Source organism: Mustela nigripes, chromosome 16 (genome assembly GCF_022355385.1).
Source record: "Mustela nigripes isolate SB6536 chromosome 16, MUSNIG.SB6536, whole genome shotgun sequence".
NCBI lineage: Eukaryota > Metazoa > Chordata > Mammalia > Carnivora > Mustelidae > Mustela > Mustela nigripes.
Genome location: NC_081572.1, coordinates 264,614 through 276,812, shown reverse-complemented (window position 1 = coordinate 276,812; position 12,199 = coordinate 264,614). Strand labels below are relative to the sequence as shown.

The window sequence follows — 12,199 nt, the reverse complement described above, 5'->3', positions numbered from 1 at the left end:
CAGCTTGACCTTAGGTTGGAATGCGTGCCCAGCTTGACCTTAGGTTGGAATGCGTGCCCAGCTTGACCTTAGGTTGGAATGCGTGCCCAGCCAAGCCCCCTTGCTGCCCTCGTCAGAGCTTGCGTCCTCTGACCTCACGGGTTTTCCTCCTGCTTTGTCAGTATCCCTGCTCTGCCTCACACCCTTATCGTGGGGAGGAGGTGCCATGCTGCCCGCAAGCAGGGCACCCCCAGTGCAGCCCCTACTTCCACGCTGTCCAACAGGTTGCGGTGGTGCTGGGGATGGGGCCTTTCCTTGCCTCCCCCAGCCCTGGCCGCCTGGGACGAGCAGCGGAGGCCCTGCTGGCCGAGCTTGCTTGCAGTCCTGGTGCCTTCCTGAGCCCGCCTGCCTGCTGCCAGCCCCAGCAAGGCTGGGTGGCCCCCACTTCTGCAGCCGCATGGGTTCTGGGTTCAGCAGGGTCCCCTCCAGGGCTCACCATCTGCCTCCTGGGCTTTCTCAGCCTGGTTTCTGGAGGCTCATCGCTGCCTGTGTGTCCCTCCTGGCAGCTGCTTTTCCACTGGTGGGTAGTAGTCCGTGCCAGCTGTGCGTTTGAACTCCCCCCGGAAGGGCGCATGTGTGGTTTCTGTGGGGTGGGGGTGACAAGTGAGGTTGCCGTCAGCGTCTGTGTGCAGCTGCCGGTGCGGGGGGGTCTTTGTCCCTCGGGGGTGAAGGCTGAAGACTCGACTCCCTGGGCCGTGCGGTGGGTCCACGCGCAGCCGTGGGTTTGCTCTCGTGTCGGTGGAAGCTCAGCTGACCGCGAGGGCGCGTTACGCAGGTTACTGCTAATGGAGCAGACGAAGAGGCGAGGGGAGGCGAGGAGGTGTTTTGTTTTAATGTTTTTAAACGATTTTATTTATTTATTTGTCAGAGAGAGAGAGCGAGAGTGAGCACAGGCAGACAGAGAGGCAGGCAGAGGCAGAGGGAGAAGCAGGCTCCCCGCGGAGCAAGGAGCCCGATATGGGACTCGATCCCAGGACGCTGGGATCACGACCTGAGCCGAAGGCAGCTGCTTAACCAACTGAGCCACCCAGGCGTCCCTGTTTTAATGTTTTTAGATAAGTCATTTTGAGAGACTCAGTCAGAAAACTTAGTCCCCACTTCCTGAGGAACAATTCTGTGGACAGTTTGGATGGTTTGGGGACCGGGGCTGGCCATGTCCTGGAGAGCTGGGGGGCAGCCCCGCGTCCCCACATTCCGTATGACCTGGGACCTGGAGTGAATCGGCGTCTCTAGCTGTCTGATGTAGGGAGTGGTTTTCCCGGACCTGCTCCGTTGTCCTCAGGGGAAGCCCGGTTCGACCCTGGGCTCAGGTGGGCTCAGGCTCTGTGGAGCTGCCGTCCGCGGCCGGGGGAGAGGATGCGCCCTGTGGAGGAGTAGATGCTGCTGGGCCTCGCTGCAGTTTTGCTTGGCGATGCTCTTGTTCGAGAAGTTCTGGCCCAGGTAAGACTGCGGGCTCCCGTCCGGAAACAGCGCGTTCCTTCCGTCCTGCGGCGCGCGGCTCGCGTGCATCGTGAGGGTGGTGGAGTCCGTCCAGCCTGGATCGTGCTTCCCATGGTGCCCGCTGCGGGAGAGTCTGTGTGCGGCCTCACGACAGATGCACCTCGGCGGCCAGCGCGCACCGAGGGCGACGGTGGATGGGGGCTTGCCCACAGGGAAGCTGTGGGAAGGTTCGCGGGCCCACACGGCCCTGAGACTTGCCTGTGGCAGGGGAGCGGGCTCCGTGGGGGCTCCCCCTGGGGCAGGGGAGCGGAGAGCCAGCGGCGCATGGGCCGGGCACTGAGCCCCGGCAGCTCTTCCCGTGGTGGTGGGCTGGGGTCCCTCCCTGGCCAAGGCGAGGCCGGCACGCAAGCCTGCACGTCCCCTCTGTGTGGAGTGGCCGCTGCCGCCTGCAGCCCAGCTAGGGGCCTTTGGGGCAGTTTTCCAGAAATGTCCTGTGGGACCTGTCTGGGGCACTAGACACTCTGTTCATCATTTCCTCTTGCCCCCAGCACCTTCAACACTGGCTTTTCTTCTGAGCAAGTTGGACTGCATTTCTGAGGGAGGTATGACGGCTGTTTGTCCCGGTGGCTGAGGTGGAAGTCTGTGGTGACGCCTGCGCCCGGGAGGGCCCTGCTCTCTGGGTCTGTGGGAGGCGCCACGTGCAGCCCCGGCGTGCGACGGGGCCGTGTGGCCCGCGCCTCCCGGAGACACGGCTCCATGCCGCGAGCCCTCCAGTGAGGGGTTTGCGTCCTCAATCGGTGCGATCCGTGACTTACCAGAAGACGCAGCGTCTCTGCAGGCTGTGACGATTTCTTTCACGGGTGGATGCTTTCTGCCGCTGCGAGGAAGGCCCCTCGGGCCCCCTGGGTGCACAGCGTGCCTGCCCTGCAGCGGGCTGTGGCACTCTCGGGGTTAAGTCATTTCTCTCACCTGGAGGCTGCTTTGTCCTTAGGCAGTTGGCGTTAGACAAATGACATGCTGTCTGGAGAGAAGGGTATTTAAATGACATCGCAGGTCTCCGGGTTGCCAAAAGGAAGCCCTCTGGGAATCTTATATATTTGACATGCATTTGCGTGTGTAACTGGAACCATGAGAAGGGTTTTTGTTCAAAGCTGTTGAAGAGTTTCCTTATTTTAAACCTGTTGAATCTGGAAAGAGTGGTTAGATTTTGAACTTTTTCTGATCATGACTTCTCCTGAAAGTTTGGAGCAGTGACTGTTTCTGCTCCATGGACGGCCCCCCCCGCCCCAGCGTCTGTGGGAGCTTCTCTGGGTGCCCTGCGTGGCCGCCGAGGCTGGTCTGTCTCTTTACACAGAGGCGGCTGGAGGGTGCTCAGAGTCTGGTGGCCGCAAACGGCCCCGCCAGCCCCTGCTCCCTGAGGTCGCTGCTCCTGGGGCCACCGTGGGATGGATCGGACCTGACAGGCCCAAGTTTCCAGTTGCTTGTTGAGGAAATCCACCGTCTCCCGTGTGCTCCTCTGAGCTGGCTCTTTCACTTTCCGCACGTCAGAGCCCGAGGGGAACGTCCCTGCTGTCTTCTGTGGGAGCCTGTCCCGTCGAGGCCCCTGTCGCTTGCTGGCGGCCATGTCTTCCACTGCCCTGGAGGCTCCGCCGCTGATGTCTGTCGCAGGTGTCAGGGAGGGGTCATCGGAGGCTTCTGAGCAGAGTGACAGATTCGTGACTTTGAAGAGCTCTGCGTCCAGCGCTTGGGTGGAGCTTGGCCAGACATCCACGCGGGCGGGTGTTGCTGGTGGGCGGCCCCTCAAGGCCCTGCAGTGTGGGCCTCTGTGTCTCTGACCAGTTTCTGCAGGAGGACAGAGGAGTCCAGTTACCTGTGGCACATGGGCACGTGTGGGTTCTGGGCACAAAGTCAGGGTGTGTCTGTGGTGGGTGGGGGTCACTGTGGCCTGCGTTCCCCACTGGTCTGCTGTCCCTGTACTGGAGAGCTGAGTCTGAGTACCAGCGCTCAGGGGCTAACCTTTTCTCGCTCCTGGGGACAGAGTGGGCCAGATGGACCAAGGTTGGACCCACTAACTAGGCTGGCGATTTGCCCAGCAGTGCTGGTCAGACTGTGACGTGGTCTGTGTGCGAGTCGTGGTGGAGGTCCATTAGTGGAGTCCAGTCCGGCCATTTGTGTCCTTTTCGTCATGACTGACAGACCTCACTGGCCAGTAAAGTGACGCTTTGGAAAGCCATTCCACGCTCCCTTGGGAACACACCACTGGGCTCCCTGATCTGGGGTCAGGCTCGGGGGGTGTGATGGGAGTGACCTCAAGGTCGAGCTGACCTGAGCTGGGGGCTGTATCCAGGTGGAGGTGGGCTTCTTGCGGGGGGCACCGAGCCATCCTGATGTGACAGCAGGTGTGACGCCTGCCTGAAGTCGACATCTGTGGCACTGGCCACGTCACTCCTAGTTGTCTGTCTTGAAATTGATTTTGTCCATTGGACCGATAAATTGGGACTCAGCAGTTAGCATCCAGGTTCCCCTCGGGCTATAGAATTGCTGAGCAGTTTTACCCCGAGCTGTCTGGGTGGCCAAGCCACAGTGACGGTCTTAGGGGCCCTGGCATGGCAGTGGTAGTGCGTTTACATGATGCTTTCCTCCCGAAGGTGCTACAGCCTGTTAGTTTTCACAGCCATTGGACTGCGAATAGGCTGTCCTATTAGCGAGGAAAGTGGATGTGAACAACACTAGAACACTAGGAGTAGTTCCAGGTGACCTGGAATTTCCCCGGGTAGAACCACTTGAAGGCCCATTGGAAGCATTATAGAGTTGGTTTAGTTCAAGTTAATATAATAGTTTAAAAATCACTGATTCGGTTTAACTACGTCACAGCAGCTGGGATGGTGCCCTCTCGTTTGCTTTGGTCCTTGTACATGCTCTAGGAGCCTTGATTATAATGTTCGTTAGCCATTCACGAAGACTGATAGGTGTTCTTTTTTTTTTTTTTTTTTTTTTAAAGATTTTTTATTTATTTATTTGACAGATCACAAGTAGGCAGAGAGGCAGGCAGAGAGAGAGGAGGAAGCAGGCTCCCTGCTGAGCAGAGAGCCCGATGTGGGGCTCGATCCCAGGACCCTGAGATCATGACCTGAGCCGAAGGCAGAGGCTTTAACCCACTGAGCCACCCAGGTGCCCCACCGACAGGTGTTCTTGCAGAACATTGAGCTCCTTCCCGGTGTGCCGACTGGTGGGGGCAGAGCCTGCTTAGCGAGGTCTGCCTGGCTTGGAGAAGGCTCCAGGGCCTTTGCAGCGGGAAGAAGCTGTGCTCCCGTGTGGCCTAACGAGATGCAAGGCGTGGGGACGCTGGGACCTCTCGAGAGGGAGCCCAGGGAGCCGCCTGGGCAGGCTCTCTCCTCTCAAGGGAGTCGTTAGAGCGGCGCCGAGTGCGGGTAGTGGTACTGCAGTGACAGAGGGTCTGGCCAAGAACACGGAGGGGAGTTGGGGAGGTCCCCGCTAGAGGCGCAGCGGCTACGGGGAGGGGGGCCTCAGTGTCACGGGGAAGTGAGGAGCGGCGGCTCTGGGATACTGGCCACGCCCTGACCTGTGCCCCAGAAGATGGTGTGTGTGGCTTCTGGCTGAGGTGGGACACGTGGGGGAGACAGGACCAGTTTCAGCCCTTGTGGCACTGGAGGGGCACGTCCCACAGGGGCTGCCCTGCTGCCTCTCTGTTGAGGAAACGAGAACTCAGCAAGGGGGTAGGCTCCAGGTTTGGGGTCTTGGCGTGCTCGATGTGGTGCCCCGGTGCCCCGTGCTCCCTGGGACAGCTAGTACTGGTGCCCCTGGTTGGTCCCTTTGTCGACCCTGGCTGAGATGGGTCTACGCCGTCACTTTACAGCTTACACAGTGTTGCTAACACTGTATTTTTGAGCTGTTTGTTAATAACTTATTCTGGAGTATGCTCATGTAATGTAAGTAAATTCATGTTAGCTATTTATAATAAAGTAAAAGGGATCACCATATGTATATAACAAGTGTCAGAATCGACACTACTTTTTGTTGTTATTTATGTAGAACCGAACACCCTTAGATGCAGAAAGGCAGAGGGGAAATTTGTGTTTGATATTCATCGTCTTACTGTTGTTTCTTTTGATTTTTTTGCTCAAGGCTCTTTCTGGTACGTTTTCTCAGAAGATGGTTTCTGGGAGGGTAGCTGCTCGGGAGATCGCTGCTTCGTTTTGCGTAAACCCCCACCTGGAATGTCTTCTCTGACTGTGTGCGTGTAACCTCGCTGGTCTTCTTGTCGAACAGGCAGGACAGCGTGAGGTGTACCGTGAGGCGCTTGTGGTGGCGCCGGACTCCTGGGCAGGCCTGGCACACACGCGCACAAGGGGCTGAGGCCGGTCCCCTCTTGGGCTGCCTCTTGGTCACACGGTGTGCTGGCGTTTAGCTTCGTTCTTTCTCCCGTCAGGGGTCGATCCCTGTCGCTGTCCTGTCCTCCTTGATGGGACAGGTGTGTGGTGCTCATCTGCAGTGAGGACCCGGCCCGGGGTGGGAAGCTGCTGGAGCACAGGAGGCTGTGGCCGTGTGCGCTGCTAGAACGACATGCTCCCCCCACTTTACGCAGCTGCTCGCCCCTGGCGGTGTGGCCGTGTCCTCTGCCCTTCCACTGTCCGACCCAGGGTGTTACAGGCCACATGTTGCTGGAGATGGTCATGCCCTTGTGCCCAGTGCCTGGGAGCGTCTCCTCTGAGAACAGGTCCTCACTGGTTTCTACTTCTGAAGCTCTCCAGACACCAGAGTGAGCTGTCAGTGGGCTTTATGCCGCATTGTTGTTGGGTTCGGATCAGCAAATTGGGACTTAGAGCATGGGCTTTCAGAAAGTCCCATTGAGTGTGACTTCTAAAAAAAAATTAATATTCTCTCTTTGAATTGCAAATTAAAATTTTTTCTTAGGTTTTCTTTTTTTATCATATTTTCCTATTATAATAATTTTAAGAGACCTTTTTTTTTTTGAAAGATTTTATTTGTGTATTTGACAGAGATCACAAGTAGGCAGAGAGGCAGGCAGAGAGAGAGAGGAGGAAGCAGGCTCCCTGCTGAGCAGAGAGCCCGATGCGGGGCTCGATCCCAGGACCCTGAGATCATGACCTGAGCCGAAGGCAGGGTCTTAACCCACTGAGCCACCCAGGTGCCCTTGTGGGCAGCTTTTAAAAGATGTTTCCACCTGATTTGAGCTGGCAAACTTCTCTTTTCCTTCCAGACACTTGCTTTCTGACCAGCTGGCTTTGGGGTGGACAGTACCTGCCCCTGGGGCTGCGGAGGCAGCAGGTGTGATGCTGGCCTGTACTCACGGTCTTTGTCTCCTGTGCAGTTGTCCCTGTGATCCTGAAGGCGCTGACCTATGAGGAGAAGCGGGGTTCCTGCAGCGTGGGCACCAATGTTAGAGACGCCGCCTGCTACGTGTGCTGGGCCTTTGCACGTGCCTATGAGCCCCAGGAGCTGCAGCCCTTCGTGGCTGCCATTTCCAGGTAACGTCCGTCAGAGCCGTGGCGGGGTCAGGTGTGCCCCTGGGTTGTCCCTGGGATCGTAGCCTCCTGACAGCACGGGAAGCAGCCAGTGTGGTACCTTTCCCAGAAGAAATAGGTATTAATGAGCTAATGATAGAATTTTAAGGGTGATCTGTAGAAAAGAAGCAGCTCATGAGTGGAGTGCCTTTCTCACGGGTGAGCAGTTCGAACCACACATGCTGAGGAGGAACGTTCTGGAGGCTTTGGCCTGTGGCTAGCGGGTCCTTAGAGAAAGGGGGTCTGTGTTGTAGGTGGCATGGAAGAAGCACAGGTTCTTCTGTGCTCGAACAGAAGAACCTGTGGGGTTCGAACTCGGTCAGGTGAGCTGTGCTGAGAGTGTGTGTTCTGTCGGGAGAAGTTCTGGAACTTCAGATGGAGTTCCTAGGGAAGGCTCGGGAGGGCGGGAAGAAGCTGCTTTTGTTGAGGGGCCGCGTTTTGTCCAGCCTTCATTTTCAAGTTTTATGGACTTGCCCCTGAGATTCACTTAAGGCAACATGTGTTGACGAGCTTCACTGTCTGTGCCTTTGAAATGAAAATCAGCTCTCGGGAGAGCAGGTTTGTGAGGTAGGGGCGATGTATTTTCTCTGGTTCTCTGGGGAGAGAAGTGACAGCGGCAGACGCGTGACCTCGCCAGAACCCTGTGTGGACCGTGGCATGCCTGGGCTCCTCGGCCCTCGGCCTCCCGCTGTGCGTGCCCAGCTGAGCCTCCTGAAGGTGGCTCGGGTCCTGTGACATCATGCTCCAGTTTTAGGATCGGATGCTTTTTCGCTTGGAAAAGTACAAAACAGATGTGTTCCCAGTAGAGTGGGTTTTTAAGTTAATGTTTGTACTCTGATTTGTTTTTCTGTCTTTGGACTGAAATAAGTTTCTTTGAGTAGAAGGATGTCAGGTCTCCGCTTCTTGTGGTTTAAGTAGCCGGGGGAGGGGCACTGAGCGGCAGCCTGTGTTAGTCGCAGGCGAAATGCTTACCTGCCACTTTTTTTTTTTTAAGATTTTATTTATTTATTTGACAGAGAGAGATCACAGTAGGAGAGAGGAAGGGAAGAGATCAGAGAGAGAGAGGAAGGGAAGCAGGCCCCCTGCTGAGCAGAGAGCCCGATGTGGGACTCGATCCCAGGACCCTGAGATCATGACCCGAGCCAAAGGCAGCGGCTTAACCCACTGAGCCACCCAGGCGCCCTTACCTGCCACTTTTACTGGGAGCCGGAGTTCGAAATGGTGCTCGGGCCGTGGACGTGCCCTCCCGCAGCTCTTGAGGAGGCCGAGGTTTGTGCGTGAGACCCTGCAGGCCTTAACACCTGGGAGCGCGGCCCTCTAGCTCTGGTGTCCCTGGCGCCTGCGGGAGTGGCCAGCCTGCCCGGCGAGCGGCCAGCATCTCGGGTCCTGCAGCTGTCCCTTGGGGGTGCAGAGGGACAGGGGACTGGAGCACCACTCTGTTCTCACTGGTGTCCCGTGCTTCCAGGATCTGAGGGCTGGGCGCGGGGCCTCAGGGCTGTTTGCCGCCTGTGCTGTGCAGCTGGGGCCTCTATTGAGCAGTCTTGACTCCAACAACGAAGTGAAGCCTCCAGAGGAGCCTGAGGATTCCGACCGGGTCAGGGAGATAAAGCGCTTCCGAGGAAGTCATAAAGAGGCCCAGTGCCTCCCAGCCGGGTCCACCTGGGGAAGTGCAGGGCGGGGCACGGGGGCTGGTCTACGGAGGTGCTGTCCTGCAGAACCTGAGGCCAGGGCGCCCGGGGGGCAGAGGGAGGCTGCGTGCACCTGTGTCCCTCACGGGCCGTCGCCGCGGCTGCTGGTGATCCTCAGGGAGCAGCGAGGGCCAGGCTGCCGGGGGAGCCTCTCCCGGCTCCTGGGTCCTGCCCACGCCGTGTCCCAGCTGGCCACCTGCCACACTTGTTCTCCTCTGCACCGTGAACTGGCTTGAGGGAAGGCCCTGCCTGCTGCTTGCTTGTCCTGCCCCTCCACTTTGTGGAAGTTCTTCTGTAGCTAGAGTGTGAAAGCGAAAAACGTACTTACTGTTGATGTCGGTCACAGAGCAAACTTGTTGAGGTTGGTCCTGTCTCGTGCTGTGAGGCGTGGTAGGGGCCGTGGTCTTCCCACCCCACGGAGGCCGAACAAGTGATGGTGTTCGGGACGGCTGCCCGGAGTCTCGCAGCAGGCAGGCGCCGGGCTGGGCCCCTGCCGGAGGCAGACACCCGGGCCCGGCTCTGCGTGAGTGCGCAGCTGGCCTCTGCTGCGAGGTCCTGACGGCGTGCTCTGTGGCAAACACACGCTGCTTCAGGGGGACCTGGCCCCTGACGTGGTTGTTCCCCTTTCAGAGCGCAAACAGCCCCAACACACTTGTTTTTGAGTTTTACATTTGCCTGGGAGCTATAAGCTTCACAGGAATCTGTGTCCCTGCTTTCTCCGGGGACCCTCCTCAGTCCCACCTGATGGGAGGAAATAGGGCCCAGGGCTAAATGGTTGCCAGAGGCCACGGGACCAGAGTGAGGCTTCGCTCACCTGGAGAGGAGCCCTGCACGTCCAGAAGGCCGAGTGACCATCACACACGCTGTTCTGTACTTGGGGGGAAGCTTCTTATGGCACCACAGGGTCCCAACTCTAATGTCTCCAGTCATGTGTGGGCCCAGGGCTCTTGGCCAGGGCTCCGGGTTTTGGAAAAGAGGCTCTTCTCACCACAGGCAAAGCTGTGTTCTGCAACGTCAGAGCTCACCGTTGTTCCCAGTCTCTGATGTTATAAAGCAAAATGTCGGTGAATGGAAAGATGTTAAGCCTGGCCTTAGCATGGGTGTAGAAGTTGGGGGTCAGCCTGACTCTGAGGGGTCCCAGGCATGAGTATGTCACAGGTCCCAGGACATGTGGGCCAGCCGGTGGCCTATACAGTCACCAGTGAGCTCCTTTCTCCAGAGTGTGCTTCCTCCACAAAGCCTCTGGGTGCTGAGGGGTAGAGGGGCACCGGCAAGCTCAGTCCAGGGTCACGATCCCTTATTCAGAAAAGGAAAAACAGGCGTGGGGCTCAGTGAGCTGGCTCTGCAGCATGAGAGGGTCCCGGTCTCCCCACTCACTTCCTGGTAAGTGACACTGGATGGGAGGGCTTTGAAGGGACCAGTGACCACTCCGGTCATTCTGCCTGTGTTGGAGCGAGCGTGCCTTTGTGGACTGCTCGTTGCAGAGAGGGTGGAGCTGAGCCCCTTCTTTGGCGGTCGTAGGTAAGGGTTTTGTAGGGCCCCACTGTGTGTCTGGGAAGCAGGGCTTCTGTCTGGGACATGTCGGGAGGACGTGAAGGTGGGTGTTAAGAACACTGACCTTTCTGAGCGGGGACTCATTTTTATTTATTTTTTTAAATTTTATTTATCTGACAGACAGAGATCACAAGCAGGCAGAAAGGCAGACAGAGAGAGAGGGGGAAGCAGGCTCCCCGCTGAGCAGAGAGCCCGATGGCGGGGCTCCATCCCAGGACCCTGAGATCATGACCTGAGCCGAAGGCAGAGGCTTTAACCCACTGAGCCACCCAGGCGCCCCTGAGCTGGGACTCGTTTTGAGCGAGTCACTGAGCGTGAAGGACCAGAGATCAGGGACTGTGGCAGAGGCCAGTGTCTGTCCTCGGAAACTCCCTGGGTTCTAGCACGTCCTTCTGTCTCAGGGAGGTTGGGTTCTCTCTCTCTCGGGCAGGCCCGAGGAGTTGCTCGATCACACACATGGAGGCTAGCAGACTAGACAGCAGCTAGCAGGGGTACTGGAGACTCCTGGTTTGTCACCTTCCTGATCTCTCCAACTTACCCGGGAGTTTCTGTTAGAAAGGCACCTCTTGTCCCCTCTCCCTGCGCCCATCCCAGGATTGGATGAGCCAGTGCCCTTTGGAGCTGTGCCCAGCAGGTTTTCGGGCCAGTTTGGCAGGTTCTGAGGGAACCTGTGCTCCATCTCTTCCCGTCCATCTGGACTGCGGGCATCTGGGGGCGGGAGGGCGGGCTCAGAGGTGAGTCATGGTGCTGGGGAGCCTGGCGGACGTTGCCTGCGCGCGCCTCCCTGCCCCAGGAGTATCGGTTGGGGTGTGGCCTTCGAGACCTGCCTCCCTCGGTTTGTAATAAGTGACCACATTTTAATTGTCAGCTTTTAAACCCATTAATCCTGGCTCATGATAAAACCATGATATCTGTAATTGTACTTTCCCAAACTCTCCAGTGGGTCCTGCAAAAATAGACAGCCGAGATCAGAATGTAATTGTGGAAGTGAAGTAGAAATGCCTAATGAAAGAAACCAGGGTGGTAGTCACAGTGGGAAAGGGCCTGGGCTCAGGGCAGGTGCCCAGGGAGAGGCTGGGTCTGTGGCCCTCACCTCCTCGGACGGCCGTGAGACAGGCTTACCTCCCGAAGGAACGTGCACATTCTTTCGCTCCTGGTGCATTTGTGCTGACCCTCTGACTTAAAAATACCAGAAAGGCGGTTTTTAGGTTGATTGAATCATGGTTTGAAATGGTCAGTTTAAAAAAACCCGTATTTCTTTAGCGTTATACACAGGTTAAGAGACCAAACTGTGGAAAAGTCAGTAGGCCTTCCTGAAGAGCCACTTGCTGCTTAGGAGGAGTGAAACACAAAGCTAAAGTGGTCCCAAGTGGTGGTGAGTTATCCATAAACTGCTTCTCATCAAAAGCTAATTTACAAGAAGAAAAAGAAAAAGGAGCGGCCGTTGCCAGCATGTGCGTTGGTTGTCACCTTCTAGTGATTTCCTCACCTGAAACTCTTTTGTAAGCCAGGCCCCTGTTGACATCAGCGCCAGCGGCAGCGCCCACTCCAGTCAGCCTGCGGAGCCGGCCCAGCCAGCAGCGGGCAGCGTGGGCTGGGCCCGGGGATCGAGAGTCCCAGATCTCTTCCTCGAGGGCAAGATTGTCCTGAAAAATCAGGAAATGGCAAGCATTGCTCAAAGCTACGTCTTGTTCTCACTCAGCGTTTCTTAATGGCAGACTTCCAGAGGGAAGATAACCCTTTTGTTCTTCAAGAAAAGTTTAATGGTGGTTGGTGACCAGAGTGTGCCCCTGGCCCCCCTGTCCGCCGGTGAACCCCCTCGGCCTCCACGGGGCACTGACACGAGTGCCTCCTGCGCATCTGGTGTCTCACCGCCTTGTGAACTGGTGTGAGCTTCGCCGCTGAGGGCCGAGGAAAGGGAGATGAGTCATG

General features: G+C 57.3%; 1 protein-coding gene across 4 annotated transcripts in view; it reads left to right on the top strand.

The window, feature by feature from the left end:
* Positions 1 to 12,199, top strand: part of TBCD (tubulin folding cofactor D) — a 163,667-nt gene that overhangs the window by 82,122 nt on the left and 69,346 nt on the right. For all 4 annotated transcript variants that reach the window (XM_059379943.1, XM_059379944.1, XM_059379942.1 and 1 more), the window contains exon 14: positions 6,833 to 6,989. In XM_059379943.1, the coding sequence (XP_059235926.1) occupies positions 6,833 to 6,989 (157 nt within the window). The remainder of the gene's footprint in view (positions 1 to 6,832; positions 6,990 to 12,199) is intronic.